Genomic DNA, 19915 nt, shown 5'->3' with positions numbered 1-19915 from the left:
CCTTACTTCTGTGTTCAATTCCTTTCTTGATAAAGGATAGAATTCCATTAGTCGTCTTGATTATGTGCAGTACCTGTATACTAACCATTGTGACTCATTGACCAGCATACCTAAATCTCGCTGCATTTTGGAATTTCGCAGTCATTCTCCATTTAATTAATACATACTTTTATTCTTCCTGCTAAAGTGAATAATTTCACAATTATATTCCATGTGCTAGATTTTTGCCCACTTGCCCATCCACAATAAGCTGTTCAGTGACATGTTTTAAAATATCTAATGAAAATCCAAGTAATGTATGTTGTCATGATGCACTGGGGAAGTGCGCTAGAAATCAATCATTGCAATTCCGGGAATCATCACAAAAATTAAAGATGTTAAATAAGTTTAAAAAACTCCCCAGTGTACTTGATTGTTAGACACTTGTTAAATGATTCTTGTAATGGTTTCCATGCTTCTTTCTTCAGATTTTTCCATTGGTTTGTAAGCAACACCAGATGGATGATTTGCTTATAAAAGATCTGAATTATTGGTTAAAATTCACAGCTTACAACAACTACTGAAAGAAAGAAGCACTGGTTTTCTTCAGGTGTTAAAATGGGTTTTGACTGCAGAGAATGGAGAGACGACAACTATACTTGTGGAGATGAAAACATTCATGCAGCTCAGGTTATTCAATGACCTGAGAACCAATGGCAAGTCTATTGGCAGGCAGAAAATTATGTCTATCAATAACTGGTTACTAGTCCATAGACCTCTCCATGTTTTGTTGCTATCAGTTGTATCTGTACCCAGAAACCCTCCACTTCAATTCATCTTTCAACCACTTAAACTAATGCTTCTTCAAACAGTTGTTTACATAATGCTTCCCATGAATGTCAGATTACTTACTTTCCAACCATAGTTACCCCTCAGTATATTTTTTCTTTCTTAGGATGAATTTCTGCTGTGCCTCCCAATTTACTCCCAGAAACTCCAGACATTGATGCTCCACTGTCTTCCCTGCTAGGCTCATCTTCCAATCAACTCTGGCCAGCCCTTCCCTCGTGTCATTATAGTTACTTCACCTTAACTGCAATACCATTACATCTGATTCCAGCTTCTCCCTCTCAAACTGCAAGGTGAATTCTATCATGTTATGGTCACTGTCCCCAACGGCTTCCTTCATTTTAACCTCCCTAATCAGGTTTACCTCATTACACATCACCAAATCCAGAATTGCCCTACTGAGCTCTACCATAAGCTGCTCCAAACAAAATCATAAACTTGCCACAAATTCCTTTTCTTGAGATCCACTGTTCAAACTGATTTTCCCAATCTACCTGCATGTTAAATTATCCCGTGTTTATTGTAAATCCTATCAGAATCGCTTTCCCTTTGCGGTTCCTCAACTTATCTGAGGGATGACCTTACAGAGGTTTATAAAGTCATGAGGAACGTGGAGAGGTGAATAGCCAAGGTCTTTTTCCTAGAGTGGGAGAGCCTAAAACTAGAGGTCATAGGTTTAATGTGAACGGGGAAAGATTTAAAAAGGACCTGAGCGGTAACCCTTTCATGCAGAGGGTGGTCTGTGTATGCAACGAGCTGCCAGAGGGAATGGTGGTGGCTGGTATAATTGCAATATTTAAAAGGCATCTGGATGTGTATACAAATAGGAAGGGTTTAGAGGAATATGGGCCAAATGCTGGCAAATGGGACTAGGTCAGATTGGAATGTCAGGTCAACGTGGATGAGTTGTCCATCTTCCTTCCCACCCATCGGTTCCAAACTTCCCACCAACCTATCACAATCACCTCCTACCTTCACCCTCCTATCGCCATCCTGCCTACCTTTCTCTCAGCTCCAACCCCCCCATTTATTTCTCAGCCCCCTTCCATCTTCCCATTCCTGATGAAGAGTTTTGCCTAAAACATATTTTCTCTTGCTCCTCAAATGCTGCCTGACCTGCTGTGCTTTTTCCAGTGCCATCCTATATCATTGGTACCTGTATGGACCATGACAACTGGATCTTTCCCTTCCCACTCCAAGATCCTCTGCAGTCCAAATTAGATATCCTGAACCTAGCACCAAACAGGCGACACAGCCTTCAGGGCTCTCCATGCTGGCCATAGAGAACAATGTCTATTTACCTGACTATATCATGCTATACCAAACTTGATTACAGCTACATTTCTCTTTTCTCCCTCCTCTTGAATGGCCCCTTGTACTCCCTGAACCGAACTGCTATGGTCAGTTTTCTCATCCTCCCTATAGCTCCTGCTGTCATCCAAGAATCTCAAACCAGTTCGACAAGCTGAGGCTCCTGCAGTACTACCTCGCTCAAATTCACACCCTCCTATCCTTGACCAATGACTGAATTCAAGATAGTTACCCTTAGCTATGTGACTGCCTTCTGAAACATAGCAACAAGGTAACTGTCCCCTCCCTGATGTGTCGCAGTATTCGAAGCTCAGACTCCGATTCATCAACTCTGAGCCAGAGTGCCTCAAACAGCCAACACTTGCTACAGATGTGATCATTATGAAACACAATAGGGTCCACCAATTGCCACATCATGCAGGTAGAATATATCACCTAGCCTGGCATCTCTATTATATTTACTCAGCTTGTAATTTGATGTTTAAAAGTGCCCAACTGGTTTTTGGTTTGTTATCTGTAAATATTTTCTTGCTTTCAATCAGAGTAACCTGTAATAGACAATCAAGTTAGTCAAATGAACTCACAGTTTACCTGTGATGTCATTCTTTTGTGCAGGGTCCCTGATCCTGGACTTCAATTTATCCTGTTAAACCCTTACAAACTATGTTGTGAAAACAAACAAGTAAAAGCACCTCTTCCCCTCTGTACCGAATTTCTGTGCTGCCTCTAAATTTCCCGAATAATGTACCAACTCAGGCTGTGTCTCCCTCTGAATGTGATTTCTCCTTCCTGACTTGCACAGTTTACTGAAGCAAAGTGTTTATTCATTTCATCCACCATTTCCTTATAATCTGCTATAACTCTCTAGAAATTTATGTTTTAAATATACTGCTACTTTAAGGAAGGAGCAAACTGTTGGAATGATTTCAGGACGGGGCTGTCCAACCTACAGATAAGTTGCACAAAGTGAGGACTGCAGATGCTGGAGATCAGAGTCAAAAAGTGTGGTGCTGGAAAATCGCAGCTGGTCAGACAGCATCCGAAGAGCAGGAGAGTCGATATTTCGAGCATAAACTCTTCAGGAACATTCCTGATGAAAAGCTAATGCTCGAAACATCAACTCTCCTGCTCCTCGGATACTGTCTTTTCCTGCACCACACTCTTTGACTACTGATAAGTTGGCCATGATTTTCTGCAGAAATGATGACATTATACAGTATTCAGATTAAGCAACATAACATGATGGAGTTAAAATTTTTGTGTAAATCATGGATTTAAAGTAGTGTAAATTAATAGGAAAATACAAAACATCACCGGTTATTAATTTTTGAAAATGCTGCCTCCATTAAATATTTTTCACATTTATGTTCCATAAAAAACTTTGTTGATTCTTAAACAAATTTATTGAGGAGCATCCTGAATATCGGTCTTTCAGTATTAGAGTAGGTTACAAAATCAACATATAAAAAGGTATTTTGAAACAAATGTTTTGGGGTGCTCATTTTTTTAGCTACATAATAATGGTTATTACTTTTGACAGAATGTGAGAGACCTGGATTTCTTTCACAAAAAAATCACTTGTCTAATTTTAAAACTTGTATAATGTTGAAGCAGAGTACTTAAGCTGCATGCAAAATTTAAACCAAAGGAAGTGAAACAGAATTGGGAATAACCATAGTTTTGTTTATAACACATGTACATTGTGATGAAGGGCAATTTACCTAAGAGGAGTAAGACTACTTCAGGATTAAATGGAGGTTTTTTTATGTGAGGTTATTAGATGTATTCTATTTCCAATCATCTTTTGTCTCTAAAACCTGATCTTCAAGCAGATGCATTATTTAAAAGATATGACCCATTTTTATTGTAAATTAGAAAGATCCACTGAAGAAAATTGAGGTGATCATATTTGGAGCACAATTGTTCCTTTTACTTAGATGTACCCATTATGTAAACTGCACAAGTATTTCCAGGAACTACATATGAGGACACAAACACTGGTACATCTCTCTGCTTCCCTGTCCCCAGTATTTGTATCTCTGTCTCTATTTACAGAAACTGAGGTAGTCTTTATTCCTCCTTTACTTATATAATTGTGAACGTATTCCAGATGCTTACTTTCAGTAATTACCTCAGTCTATTGGTTTTCTTTCTTGATGTGAATATGCATGAGACAAAAATTTAGATAAATGGAACTTATTTCCAAACTCAAACTGCATCCATGAAATAGATATAAGTGTGGGCATGACAGCATAGTTATTATTTTAGGATTAGTAATCCAGAGACCTGGATTAAGGATACTAGAGTCATGAATTCAAATCTTAAAATGACACCTGGGAATTTGGATTAATTAAATTGAAAGTATCTATATTCAAAAGTGTCAATAATTGTGCTATGAAACTAATGCAGGAGTTATGTAAAATACACATATGATTCACTAATGTTCTTCAGGTAAGAAAATCTACTGCCCTTACCTGAGCTAGCCTATTTGGAACTCTTAACTTCTCTGTGCTATCATATCCATATCTGTATATTTTTCATCACTAAGGGAAATCTTTAAAATGTTCTAATGGTAATATTCATAATTTCAGTTTGAGGCAAGGGAATTTAATGTTTTACAGAAATTGAGTTATCCTAAGCACCATTGATGTACTAATGGCCTGGCTTTGCAAGTTTCTCAGTTTCATCCTAAGGACAATTAATAATAAATACTAGCCTTATCAATAAAGCCTGTGCCCCACCAATGAATTAAAAATATCTCTCAAATCAATGTTTTTAAAAAACATCCAACATGTATTTATGTGATAGGTACTTGTGTACAGTGTTCAACACTAGTTGAACATTTTAGTTGTATCTATGCAATTCAGCTTTCTGCCGAAGCATGAATTACATTTGCTGCATTTTCCCACATCATTAATCACTAAAACATTGTGTGAAGCAATGTTTGTATCATGTTGGTTTCTCAGTCCTTCCTTGGCTACTGTGTTGATATGGCATTCCATATCCTAAAGGTGAAAAATATTTATATTCTGGTTGTCCACATTTGGTGCCAAATGAAGACAATTTGGATGTGAAATCCTCAGATTCTGATATTCCCCCCTCATTTGTACTTGGCAAAATGTAATTTTCAATTCAGATGTATTCATATTTTCACACAGAATTTTGTGCATCCAATTTGAAGTACAGAAATGACATGGTTTGTGGCTTTAACTATCTTGTCCATCAAAATTTGGAAAAGAGAAGTCCATTTAATTTTGGAATTCTAAGTGCTTTCAGATGATAAGTGGTTAAGATGCACATGAACTGACCTTTAATTCCCATTTGCTGTAAATTGGGAATTCATTTACCTATCTTGGAAATTGTAAAACATTTATGCATTTTTATTAGGTTCATGATCCAATTTTTCTGACTATAAATAGAACGTGATTAAAGTAAATGTTAAATGGGACACATGTTGGATGAAAAAAGAGATGGACTAGAGGCAGACAGTTGAAGAAAAAGTAATGAAGGCTTTCACTATGAGTTTGGAAAGACTGTTGGGATGATTGATGTGGGAAAGTGTAGCATGGACTATCTTGAAAACAAATTATATTTAATACTGCTTGGAGATCTTATGGGCTGCAATGCAATGCCTGGCAGTGTGGTGGAGGCAGGTACAATTGAAACATTTAGGAGGGTGTTAGATGGTTATTTAAATGGCAGTGTTTGCTGACACCAGAACTTTGGTGTAAATGTGCATATCAGCACACATCTGCACACTTTCAAGTACTGTATGTCATTGCATCATAGGCAAAAATCCACATTTTGTACATATACACAGGAAAAGGATAGGCTTGAAATAGAGATCAAATAGAGTCCAAGGGGAAAGGATTGACAGGGGTGAGATGGGGAAAACAAACCAGTGAGGAGAAGGTGGAGGAGGAGAATGGAAGGAAGAGGATTTGGAGGAAAAACCAACTATGCGGAGGAGAAAATGTGCCTTGTCTGATCTCTCTCCCCTGGCCACCTGATTTCTTTGTGCCCACACCCAATCTTTTCCTCCCGACCCAATCTCTTTCCCCTGGCACCCTATCTCTCCTCACCACTCGATCTATATAGACCACCCAATTTTTGAAGATAAAAATTGTTTGGAATTTTACAAAAATATAATTTTAAGTATAACCAAAATCTGAAAGTGTTTCCAAATCAAAAGATCTGCAGATGTGCTTCTAAAGATGAAAACACACGTATGGACACTTTTCACTAAACCTCATTTACTAGTGCATGCGTAAGGATCTCTCGAAGGCATACTGTACATGCTGATTGGTTGCAACCTGTTTGAATAGAAACAATGGGTAGGTGTTTGGAAAAAAGGCCAGAGAATGGCATTAATTGGTAATGCTTCCTTCAGTCCATAACACTTCTATGATTCTATGAATTTTTAATGGATTGTGGAAAAAAATGTTTGAGGTTTTGTGCAAATACTTGAAGTGGTTTCTTTAAAAGAGGTCATTGAAAGTTCACTGTTAGACGTTAAAGTTTTTTTTAAGTAAGACTTCTTGGAAATCATGTGATTGGTGAAGCTGCTTGCTTTGTTGTAGACCCCACTGGGGCAGGGGTTTGAAAGTGGCTTGAAGAGATTCTTGTTTTATTTATTTCATTTGCAGGAAAACCTGTTGAGAACAAGCAGTATCAAAGGAAAGCTTGCTACTAGCAAGCTGCACAGCTGATCTTTCCTATTTCTGAAAACAAAGCCCTGTACACCAGTTCAGAGTGAAAATCTTTTGTTCTTTTGAATTGGTGATTGAAAAACATTGTATTTCTCGATTAAGTTGTTTGTGCGAGACACCATATGTGATTAATCACATGTGCCAGAACATCAGACTGACAAACTCTGTATCATCTGCTCTTTACCATTGATTCCTCAAGAATAACCAATTGTCCTAAGTGTTTTTTTTCCTTCAGACAGGCAATCATTGCAACAATATATTTTTTCCTCCTTTTCTTGAAAAATAGTTGTGTGTGAGTGCAATGATGCACTCCTCCAGCCTCAATCTGAAGATTTTTTTCATAAAACTAAATTGTACAGATTTAATTAAGCTTGTTTGACTATAACTGATGTCACCTGTGTTTACCTTGTGAAACGATGTTGAACTAATCAAAAAATTGTTTCAGTAGTTTTTGAATGATCATAGTCTTGACCTTTATTGAAGTCTCTAAAGCACCAAAGGAGGTAATATTAAACCAACTTCTTCTGAACGAAGACAAAATTTGAATCATGAAAATGAAAAACTGAAAAGTAAACCACCAGTTAAACAGGAGATGGACCATTCAGTTCTTTACTGTTTTGGGAATTACAAAACATGGGAGAGAATGTAGATCCAGAGAATGTAAAACCTAAACAGGATGGATCTGTTCATCACCCTGTCGGCCTGTTAAACGATCAATATCCTGAAGAAGCAGCAGAGAATGCAAATCACAGTAACCCTGCAGCTATTTGTATGGTATGTTAATTGGCTGGAGAAAGGACCTCTCCTCCTCAGTCAGGCAAAAGTCCTACCTCAGAGATCTACTAGCTAATTTGGTAACTTCTCATAATGGCGCAGTCTCAGCAGCAGTAGTTGCTGGACCAGAGCTACAATCAATCCACAAGGTCTTTGTCTCAAAGTCCACAACCAGATAGGTCTGTTGAGGGTCTCATAAAGGTGAGGCTCAAAGAAGGTGGAAGGTTGGGGAGTGAGACTTTGTATTGGAAAGGATCTCCCAGGAAAAGTGAGGAAACCTTGGATGAGGTGGGACCCAATCTAGAAGGGAGCTCCTGCTAGCACAGTGGCACAGTTGTTAGCACTTCCGCCAGGGAGCCTGGTTTCATTCCAGCTTTTGGAGTTTGCACATTTTTCCATAGTCCAAAGATGCACAGGTTAAGTAGATTGACCATGCTAAATTGCCCTTTGCTGTCTAGAGATGTGCAGGCTATGTGGATTAGCTGTGGTAAATGTGGGTTTACGGGGATAGGGTGGAGGGGTTGGACTGGGTAAGGTACTCTGAAATGGGCTAAGTGGCTTCTATCTGCAGTGTAGGGATTCCATGATTCTATGATTGAGGGAGGTACCCTCCCTTCTTCCCCAGGATCCTGGCACAGTGACATGTCAGGCCTCCTCCTAACCTTTGAGGTCCTCATCCTAGACCCTTGGAAGCAGACACTTTAAGGGCCAAGAATTTAGAACTTAATCCTGCTGAATGAAGACTAGTTCAGAAGTTTGGATTAATTTGTATTCAATGTATATAAATATGGCTCGTCTATCACCCTACGAGCTGGTAACTGGCCTGCCAATCCTTCCACAACTTAACACTATTTTATGAAAAAATGTGAAGATTTTAGAACAAAAATATAGTTTATCTTTTTATATGTTATTTTGAAACGACATTTTTTGGATGTTTTATCTTAAAGATTATCACTTCTGAATTACATGGTATTATTTGATTTTACTGTATAATGGCATGTGCTAAAACAATTTTCCATTATTATTGAATAACTTATTAATCCAATCTAAAATATTAAGCAATCTTACTTGAAAACTAACATTCATTTATATAGCAACTTTCTATAGCCAGTCAAATCATTTTGAAGTGCATTAATGATCATATAAGGAAGCACAGCAACATGCTGCAGTCAGCCAAGAAATAAATAGGAAGGTCTGCATTTTACAGTGCATTTCACAACCTTAGGACTTCCTTGTAGACAGTGACTTATCTTGGGGTATATTTACATGGATACTGATACTCTCTTGATGTACTGCTGAATTTGCTTTAGAACTCATTGTTGTATGATTATTATGCATATATGGCACCACAAATCACCCTGACTTTATGCTGGCACAAAAAGTTTTCATTAAAACCTCTGTGGAAATCAGAAATGCGAATCCATGCTGATTTTACTCCAGACTCTCTAGCCCAGTAAATTAGTTGCCTGAAATCAGCTAACTTCCATCCTACAATTTAGCATATTTTGAAGGGAAGGGGATGTCATCCCCGTATATACCTATCAGCTTATTGTTAAACACTTCTCTCCCTCCTCTTATTATTGCACTCCAATCATTATATCATTAGTGTTGTTGAGCTGAATTTCTTCACTTCTGCCATCAGTGCTGTCACTAAATTTTTTAGTTCCAATTTCTACTCTCCTAAGTACAATTGGTATTTTTAAAGTCTCAAGCTTGAAGGCCAGAGAATTGAGTACACAATATAAAATTCTTGTTATGGATCACTTAACCCTGAAATTCATATATGAGCAAGAATTTTTATCAAATTAAACATTGGAAAGCTGAAAACAGCTGGTGACAACTACAATGGCTTCCAACCTGGATATGAAGAAAATGTTAACTGTTTGAGTGGTGCTTGGCTTTGTTTTAGAGTTTTGCTATGGGTTGACCTAGAGTCCCTCTGTTCAGGATATGTCATGAGTGAGGTTATGCAATTGCCTTCACTCAAGAGGTATTCCATAAGCTCAGTTGGACTGACAAGAGTGTCCACATCCATCAGAACACCCTGCATCTCATATGTTCCACTTCCTGCATTTTCCAATGATCGTTCTAGTGCCTTTTGAGGTCCAGTTGAGCTTCAACTAGGAGGCACTTTTGCATAGTTACACTATTAATTTCAAATCCTAAATAGTTCCTCAATATCTCATTAAGAGTTGAACCAAAGTCACATTTATCTGCCAATTGTCCTAACCTAGTCAAAAATCCTGATATGGATTCCCCTCGTTACTGAGTTGCTGAGTAAAACTAATAGTGCCTCAGAATTAGATGAGGATTGGAGTCATGATATTTCTTAACTAAATCTGTCAACTCTGAAGATTTTAATATCTGGTGACTCAGGGGAAGTTAGTCTCCTAATAACCGAGAAGGCTGCAGGTCTACACGCTAACAGGAGAATTTATCATTGCTTTTCATTTACCCTGATATCATTTGCCTGGAAAAAAATAATGTGTTCTTTCCATATACTGGGCCCAGTCTTCGGCAGGATCAAACGAGTCAAGCTTCCCAAATAATGGCATGTTGCCAGAAATACTGACCCCAACACAAAGATTGTTATGAGCGAATTTCTTCAGGAGGGTGTTTTACTCTCATTGTCACTGAAATGACTCCACAGAGGCTGGTATCCTGTCACTAAGTCATCCATTATTTACATGTGGAGAGTCCTTGACACAGTTTCAGCTCCTTCAGAATCAGCTGTGACTGAAGAGGATATTTGACATTGCTGTTGTTATCTGTTAGCCAGGGTTCCCTGTTTGGACCAGGTTAACAGCCCCAATCAGGAAACTCGTATTCCATGAGGTCTCACCTGGCTGATCTCATTTCAATCACTGTATTAAAATCAGTCATTTTTCATTATACCAGACCAGCTATTGTTTTCACTTGGAGTCACACATTTACAATGTCTCCCATGTTTATAACCAGGATCTTGAATAATGTATGTTGAAATAACTTGTCTGATTTGCCAAGTGAATGTCTGTAAGTATATGAGAAATGAATAGCAAGCATCTACAGTCTTTAACAACCTTAAATTCATGGAAAATGTTCTCTTAAAAATGATTTCTGTAGAATTGCACTCTGATGCAGTGTTTTCTCATGTAGATATTGGGAGTATACTTGGTGGTAAGGTAAAGGCACGCTTTGGAAAAGATATAATCCCTGCACTTGAGGATTCCTACGATTTGGCCAGAGGTATGTTGTGTACAAGCTGTTGAAGCATTCTAACCAATTGTAATTTTTTTGAATGATTTACAAAATGGTTTCGCAGGAAAACATGAAACAATCGCTAACTTGTGTGTTCTTTGTACCTTTCACCCACTTCTCAGATGGGTAACATGCAATGTAGAATAAGAAATTGGGAACGAGGATGATGCACAGAAGAGTACAATCAGGAGCTTAATTGTTAAAGCAATTGAAGTAAAATAAGAGCAATAAGACCCAAAATATATAGGAAATTATATTTACTATCCCAATAGCAGTACTACTGCAAGGTACATAACTCTAGGAAGGGGTGAAGCTAACTTAATAATTCAAGTTTGAACATGAATAAAAGGAAAATAGTTCTGTTTCAAGCAAGTTCATTTGTAGTTTCAGTGATAGTCTCCATGGAAAGGAACATTCATATTTCTATTTTGGTTAATTAAACACAGAATAATATTGTCTAGAATATGTGATTTATCTGTTGAAGAAATGAAAATGTATTCACCAAATTGAACCACCAAAGCCTTGTTGGCTTGGGAGGGCAAGCAGTCAAAAAACATTTAAGATAAATGGTTTGACCTTTGTTTTATTTCTTCAAAATGAAGTTACCACTCTGTATTTTCTTTTAAAATAAGGTGCAGAGTGTTGAAATTTATCTGACCATTGACTTCCAATGGTCAGAGAACAAGAATTGAAAAAATATCCTGTTTGTGAAACAAACTTGTGTTGAAAACTTAGCAAAGTTTCTGTAATGAAGCTGTTACAATGACCTGTCCATATCTGTGATCTACGTTTCTTCATTCATTTACATTTTTTCATCTTCTAAAGGCAGTGATATATGGTGCAGCAGTATTGTTCCATAAGTAACATGAACCTTGTACAGCAAGTTGCCATTTGTTTCATAGATGATGTGTACTGCTGGCCTATTAAAACATGCAGGAGGAGAGGAGAACAATACAACTGATTTCAAATCATTTCTTCTGTTTTGATTGTGTTATTATCACAGATCAATACCTGTATTCCATCAAAATGTATAGAGGTGTTGAATTAGACATGACTTGCTGAGATGCTGGTCCTGATAATAATTTTGTTTAATTTTAAAATATTTCAAATGGAAATAATCTGAAGATAGGTCTTGAAGATGGGGCTATTTCCTTTAGCTACTTGCTCCATTGAGGGATTGTTCTGTGGAGCAAATGTGTTAATACGCTATTGTAGAAACAAATGGCCTTTATAGTTTGTGTGGATGGATACCTTGTGTTTTGTCATTGTCAGAAGGCACCACGTACTTGATCTGCCAAATCCTACCAGTCCATTCCATATTTTACAGGACATGTTTAGTTTTTTGTTTTTATCCACTGTGCAGACAATCAAATAGATATTGCAAAGAGTGGCCACTGTTGGAATTGTCAACTGATTTAATTTTACCCTTGATATTATTTTGGCTGAGCCCAGTTAACTCTGTAAATGTGCAAAATCAAATCTGGGATTTCACTGATGTATATGGCTGTTTCTAAGGATGTGTCTTTCTATAATTTGTTTGTGCAATGTAATATTGTTTGGTTGACTCAATGTGAATTATAGTATTTGTTGTAATGCTTGATGGTACAGAACATAAATATTGCTAAATGAGACATGACTTTGAATCTTTTCATTCTTGCACTCATGAGGACAGAAAGTCAAGAAGAAAACAACTTTAGAATAGAAGCAACAACTTTTTAGGATGAGAACAGATTGCTAACTAATTAGATCATGCTTATCATGAAGATGAAGCAGGAATGGTTAACTGTCTTTGATAACTGATTTAATTCAAAACCAGACAGTTTGTTTCTGGTATGGACAGTCAAAGAGTGATTTGTTTGATATGGTTTGTCAGTCATTAGGAAATATGGCCTACATACCTGGCACTACACTGGCATTGAAATTCATGTCACACATTTCTCTTTAATGTGGTAGGCAGAACATATTTTTAGCTTTACCGCAGTATCTCGTTAGTGCAGAATTCCACCTGTTTGTTAACTGCAAAGTAGTAGTATAAGACAGCTCACTTCGGCTCAGATTTTCTCTTCCGAGCTAATCTAGAGACCTAGATCCATTGGAATGCTGAGTGGCTGTTTGATATGTGCATGGATAAGTACTCCATTGCTTTAGCTATGGGTATGCTGCATCCATGGAAGGTGAAGGGATGAAGGATCTTGACCTCATTCCAGCTTCCCCTTTGAAGGTGGCAGGATGGTGCTAGAAGACAACCACAGTGGGGAGGACTGAAAGACCCCACCAGCAGGGCACCCAGATGTACCTTGCACTTCCACTTCACCCCTGCCTGTGACCCCCAATGCCTCCAGAATCTACATCTAAGGAAGGTGATCCTACATATGTGCAGGACACTCTCAGCAGTTCAGGGGCCTCTAGTTAAATGTTGTTTTGGGATGCCCGCCTAAGTTTTCAAATTTAACAAAATATACCATGAGGTCCTTCCACCCCATTGCTAAAACCTGGCCTGCACAAGAAGAGCAAGGAAGGAAAGAAAATAGAACCATTCTTGGGGAATGTCAGCAACAAGGGTTTTCAATCATTGCCTAAAGTGTGAACTTGGTAAATATATGTTCACTTCAACTGTTTTAACAAATGCTATAGTCATTTTGTCTAATAGGCTCACATTAGATGGAGTGATTTTGTTTTTCGTCTGTGGGATGTGGGCTTGGCATGCATTTATTTCCCCTAGGTACCACTGAGGATCAGAAGGATGTTGGTGTGCATTTCTACCTGCTTCTTAAGGTAGCAGGATAGGTAGATAAAGTGATTCAGAATGCATAAGAGGTACTTACCTTTATTAGCCAAGGCATAGACTTTAAGATGAGGGAGGTTATGCTGGAATTGCATAGAAAATTGGGTAGACCACAGCAAGAGCAGTTTTGGAATCCACATTGTAGGAGGGGTATGATTGAGGTGCAGAGAAGATTTACCAGAATGTTGCCTGGGCTGGAGAGTTGAAAAGAGACTAGACAGACTGGAGTTGGTTTCCTTGGAACAGAGGAAACAGAGCATGAACATGATTGAGATTTATAAAATTATGAGGGCCATAGGCAGGATAAACAGGAAGAAACTTTTGGTAGTTTTGAGGGGATGTGAGGAAATTGTTTTCACTTATCGGTGGTAACACACAATTTACTGCCTGTAAGGGTGGTAGAAACAGAAATCCCAGTAATATTTAAGAAGCATTTAGATGTTTGTGTGCCTTGACATCACATACAAGGTATGGGCCAAGTTTTCTTTTCATTTTTGAGATGTGGGTATCGCTGGCTAACCAGCATTTATTCCCCAGCCCTCCTTGTCCTTGAGAAGGTGGGTAGTGAGTTGCCTCTTGAACCGTTACAGTCCCCCTGCTGTGGTTTGGTTCACAATGCTGTTAGGGAAGGAATTCTAGCGATAGTTAAGGAATGGCGATATATTTCTAAGTCAGGATGGTGAGTGGCTTGGAGGGGAACTTGAAGGTACTGATGTTCCCATATATCATTGAGCTTTGTCATTGAGTCATAGATAGAGTCATAGGGATGTACAGTGTGGAAACAGACCCTTCGGTCCAACCCGTTCATGCCAACCAGATATCCCAACCCAATCTAGTCCCACCTGCCAGCACCTGGCCCATATCCCTCCAAACCCTTCCTATTCATATACCCATCCAAAAGACTCTTGTCCTTCTAGATGGAAGTGGTTGTGGGTTTGGAAGGAGCTGTTGGAGGATCTTTGGTGAATTTCTGCAGTGAATCTTGTAGCTCGTACCCACTGCTGCTACTGAGTATTGGTGGTGGAGGAAGTAGATGCCTGTCGATATAAGGTAAAAACTCCTCTCACTTAACTCTCCACCCTTCAGGCTCTCTGCCTGTATTCCTGATGAAGGGCTTTTGCCCGAAACGTCGATTTTACTGCTCCTCGGATGCTGCCTGAATTGCTGTGCTCTTCCAACACCTCTAATCCAGAGCCTGTGGATATAATACCAATCAAGCTACCTGCTTTCTCCTGGATGCTGTTAAGCATCTTGAATATTGTTGGAGCTGCAGTCATTCAGGCAAATTGGTAGTATTCCTTTACACTCCTGACTTGTGCCTTGTGGATGGTGGACAGACTTTGAGGAGATATGTTACTCGCCACAGTATGCCTAGCCTCTGACCGGCTCTCATAGCCACTGTGTTTATGTGGTGAGTCTAGCTGAGTTTCTGGACAATGATAACCCCTAGAATGTTGACAGAGGTGCATTCGGAGATGGTAGCATCATTGAATGTGAAGGTGTTGTGGTTAGGTTGTCTCTTATTGGTGATTGTCATAGCCTAACATTCACGTAGCACACATATTACTTGCCACTTGTCAGCAATGGATATTGTCCAGATCTCTTGTTGCATTTGCACCTGGACTGCTTCAGTACCTGAAGAGTCGCGAATATTATTGAACATTGTGCAGTCAGCCTTGTTTCCAGGGAGTGGAGTCAAAGGGAGGAGCACACAATGTGGTGAGTATAAAAACTAACCTTGGGGATTTGTGACCTTTTTTCCAGGGAGTGAAGTCAGAAGGAGGAGCACACACACGAACTGAAAAAACGATGTCACAGGAGAGTTGTGACCTGAGAGGAAATCTGTCCTAAATTTGAAAAAAAAAACCTGCTAAACTAATTAATAAATAATTAACTAGGGATTAACTAATTAATTGACTAAGTAGACGTAGCTGCATGATGTGGGAGCTGGCAGATCCCATTGTGAGCTGCAGTGACCACATCTGCAGCAAGTGTTGGTTGCTGGAGGAACGTCAGCTCAGAATTGATTAGCTGGAATATGAGCTTTGGACACAGCAGCACACCCAGGAGGGGAAGTGTAACCTGGACATTTTGTTTCAGGTAGCAGTCACATCTGGTAGATTAAGTACTTCAAATTCGGTCAGTGGTCAGGGGCAGCAGCGTGTGACTGCAAGTGAGACAGGTCAAGGAGTCCTGTACTTAGGAGCAGATGAGCTTCAGTTCTTGACTTTGTCCAACAGGTATGAGGCACTTGCTCCCTGTGTGGATAGAAACAGAGCCGGAGGGAGAATGAGCCAGTTGACCATGGCACCGTGGTACAGGAGGCTATTCAAGAGGGGGGAGCAGTAGTTGTAGGGGATTCTACAATTAAGGAAATAAGTAGCATTCTTTGTAAGCAGGATTGAGAGGCCTGCATGGTATGTTGCCTGCCCAGTGCCAGGGTGAGGTATCTCTGTGATCGGATTGAAAGGATTTTGGAAAGGGAGGGGGAGGATCCAGTTGTTGTGATCCTCGTCAAGACAAACAACATAGGCAAGACGAGGAGAGAGAACCTGTTTGGGGATTATCAGGAACTAGCAAATAAATGAAAGAACAGTTCCTCAAGGGTTGGCAAAGGGACATGAGAATAAGGGAAGTAAACATGTGACTAAAAGTGTGGTACGGGAAAGATGGGTTCTATTTCATGGGCACTGGCATCAGTGTTGAAACAGGAGGGGTCTGTATCATTGGGATGGTCTCCACCTTAACTGAGCTGGTGCCAATGTTCTACCAAAAAGGATAAATAGGGTGGTCAACAGGACTTTAACCTAGGAAGTGAGGCGAGAAGGGAAGGGTAAAACTCCAAGAAGTATAATGGCCATTGGGAAATAAAGCAGCAGGTTTAAATCCGTGGGGGTGGATTCAACCGCAAGGAGAAGTATGAAAAACATGAAAAGAAAGGAGAATTCAGGAAAGGTTATTAAATCTCCAGAACACAACATAGCACAGTGTTTGGGAAAAGTTTGAAATGAAAACTTCAAGGGATGACAATGAGAAGAGGGAAGGTAAATACAGAACTGAAGGTGTTTTTCTGAATGCGTGCAATATGAAATAAGGTAAATGAGCTTGTGGTGCAGATGGAAATTGGCAGGTATGATGTGGGCATCATCTAGCTGCAAGGGCAGCAGGACTGGGAGCTAACTATCCAAGTATATACATCCTATTCAAAAAGGCAGGCAGATGGGCAGAGGGGGTGTGGTAGCCTTATCAGTAAGAAATGAAATGAAATCAATAGCAAGAAACAACATAGGGTCAGATGATGGACGGCATGGTGGCTCAGTGGTTAGCACTGCTGCCTTGCAGCGCCAGGGACCTGAGTTCGATTCCAGCCTCTGTCAACTGTCTGCATGGAGTTTGCACATATTCCCCGTGTCTGCGTGGGGTTCCTTCGAGTGCTCTGGTTTCCTCCACCAGTCCAAATTTGTGCAGGTCAGGTGAATTGGCCATGCTAAATTGCCATTGTGATAGGTGCATTAATCAGAGGGAAATGGGTCTGGGTGGGTTTCTCTTTGGAGGGTTGGTGTGGACTTGTTGGGCCTAAGGGCCTGTTTCCACTCTCTAGGGAATCTAATCTAATGTAGAATCTGTGTAGGTAGAGTTGAGGAACCGCAATTTATGTAAAGGCCTCCAAACAATAGTCAGGATGTGAGGCATAAGATACACCAAGAGTTAGAAAAGGCATGTAAGAAAAGCAAGGTTACAATGATCATGGGGGATTTCAATATGCAGATGGACTGGGAAGGTCAGGTTGGTCGTGGATTGCAAAAAAAGGAATTTGTGGAATGTCTACGAAGTGGCTTTTTAGAGTAGCTTGTCGTGGAGCCCACTGGGGAATGAGTGTGGTGCCAGAAAAGCACAGCAGGTCAGGCAGCATCCAAGGAGCAGTAGAGTCAACCTTTTGGGCAAAGCCCTTCTTGTCTAAAACGTTGATTCTCCTGCTCCTCGGATGCTGCCTGACCAGCTGTGCTTTTCTGGCACCACACTCTCGAATCTAATCTCCAGCATCTGCAGTCCTCGCGTTCGCCCACTAGGGAAAGAGCAATTCTGGATTTAGTGACGTACAATGAGGCAGACTTGACAAGGGAGCTTAAGGTGAAAGAACCCTGAGGAGGCAGTGACCATCATATGATAGAATTTACTCTGCAATTTGAGAAGGAGAAGCTGGAATCAGATGTAACGGTATCACTGTTGAATATCAGCAGCCATAGAGGCATGAGAGAGAGGTTGGGTAGAATTGACTGGGAGTTGAGGTGAGCAGGAAAGTCAGTGGAACAGCAAAGACAGGAATTTCTGGAAGCAATTTAGGAGATGCCGCAAAAATTCATCCTGAGGAGAAGGAAGCATACTAAAGGGAGGACAAGGCAACAACAGCTGACAAGGGAAGTCAGGCATAAAAGCAAAAGAGAAAGTATATAATGCGGCGATGCAAAATGTGATGTCAGAGGATTGGGAAGCCTACAAAGACCAACAGAGGATAATGAGAAAAGAAATAAGGAGCGCGAAGATTAAACACGATAGTAAGCTAGCCAGTAATTAAAAGGAGATTGCAAGAGTTTCCTTAGATATATAAAGGGCAAAAGAGAGGCAAATGTGGACATTGAGGTGCTGGAAAATTATACTGGAGAAGTAGTAATAGGGAACAAAGAAATGGTGGAGGAACGGAACAAGTACTTTATGTCAGTCTTCAGGGTGGAAGACACAAGTAACATTCCAAAAATTCAAGAGAGGTTGGGTTCAGAGATGAGTATGATGGCCATCATCAAGGAGAGGGTACAAGAAAAACTGAATGGCCTGAAGGTTGGAAAATCACCTGATTCAAATGGACTCAACTCCAGAGTTCTGAAGGAAGTAGCTGAAGAGATAGTGGAAACGTTATTAGTGATCTTTTAAGAATCACTGGATTTATGAAGGTCCCAGAAATCTGGAAAATTGCTAATGTAACCCCCCTGTTTAAGAAGGGAGTAAGGCAAAAGAAACTACAGGCTGATTAGCCTGACCTTGGCCATTGGTAAGATTTTGGAGTCTATTGTGAAGGATAAGATTTCTGAATACTTGGAAGTACATGGTAAAGTAGGTCAAAGTCAGCATGGTTTCATCAAGCAGAGGTCATACCTGCCAGATCTATTAGAATTCTTTGAGGAGGTAACGAATAGGTTAGACTAAGGAGAGCTAATGGATGTTATCTACTTGGACTTCGAGAAAGCATTTGAAAAGGTGCCAATAGGAGGCTGCTGAGTAATATTAGAGCCCATGGTGTTAGAGGCAAGGTAGTAGCATGGATAAAAGCTTGGCTGTCTGGCAGGAAGCAGAGAGTAGGGATAAAATGATCCTTCTCAGGATGTTAGCTTGTGACTAGTGGTGTTATGCAAGGATCAGTGTTGGGACAACAACTTTTCACTTTGTACATTACGATCTAGGTGAAGGAACTGAGGGCATTCTGGCTAAGTTTTGCAGATGGTATAATGATAGGTGGAGGGACACGTAGTATTGAGGAGGCAGGAAGGCTGTAGAAGAATTTGGACAGGTTAGGAGAGTGGGCAAGGAAGTGGCAGATGGAATACAACATGAGAAAGTGTGAGGCTGTGCACTTTGGTTGGAAGAATAGAGGTATAGACTATTTTCAAAGTGGGAGAAAATTCAGAAATCTGAAGTGCAAAGGGAATTTGGAGACCTCATCCTGGGTTCTCTTAAGGTAAACTTGCAGGTTGAGTCAGTAGTTGGGAAGGTAATTAGAGTATTGGCATTTATTTTGAGAGGACTACAATATTGAAAGGAGAGATGCTTTATAAGGTTCTGGTCAGGCCACATTTGGAATATTGTGAGCAATTTTGGGTACGATCCCTCAAGAAGGATATCCTGGCCTTGGAGTGGGTCCAGAGGAGGTTCACGAGATTGTTCCCTAGAATGAAAGGCTTAACATATGAGGAATCCTCCATTACGTTGCTCTTCTAAATGTTTGTGCTAAAATGATTCTTAAGACAAAGACATACGAGTCACATCAGGATATTAACTCCCTCATCAGTTAAGGGAAGACAGTACATGGTAATCAGCAGGAGTTTCTTTGCCCATGTTTAACCTGAAGCCATGAGATCCCTTAACTAGCCTGTGAGACAGCTCTCCTAATTTTGGCACTAGCCCCCAGATGTTTGGAAGGAGGACTTAGCAAGATCGACAGGGCTAATTCTGCCGTTGTTTCTGGTGCCCTATGTCAATGCTGTGCTATCCTTCTGGT

General features: G+C 39.9%; 1 protein-coding gene across 13 annotated transcripts in view; it reads left to right on the top strand.

Annotated features, from left to right (window-relative positions):
* The window catches only part of LOC122551995 (prominin-1-A-like), a 281448-nt gene that overhangs the window by 123932 nt on the left and 137601 nt on the right, over window positions 1-19915 (top strand). For all 13 annotated transcript variants that reach the window (XM_043694569.1, XM_043694612.1, XM_043694582.1 and 10 more), the window contains one exon: window positions 10758-10847. In XM_043694569.1, the coding sequence (XP_043550504.1) occupies window positions 10758-10847 (90 nt within the window). The remainder of the gene's footprint in view (window positions 1-10757; window positions 10848-19915) is intronic.

The sequence above is a fragment of the Chiloscyllium plagiosum genome, chromosome 1 (genome assembly GCF_004010195.1).
Source record: "Chiloscyllium plagiosum isolate BGI_BamShark_2017 chromosome 1, ASM401019v2, whole genome shotgun sequence".
NCBI classification, from domain to species: domain Eukaryota; kingdom Metazoa; phylum Chordata; class Chondrichthyes; order Orectolobiformes; family Hemiscylliidae; genus Chiloscyllium; species Chiloscyllium plagiosum.
The sequence above is the reverse complement of the archived record's forward strand: the minus strand, read 5'-3'. Positions and strand labels throughout refer to the sequence as shown.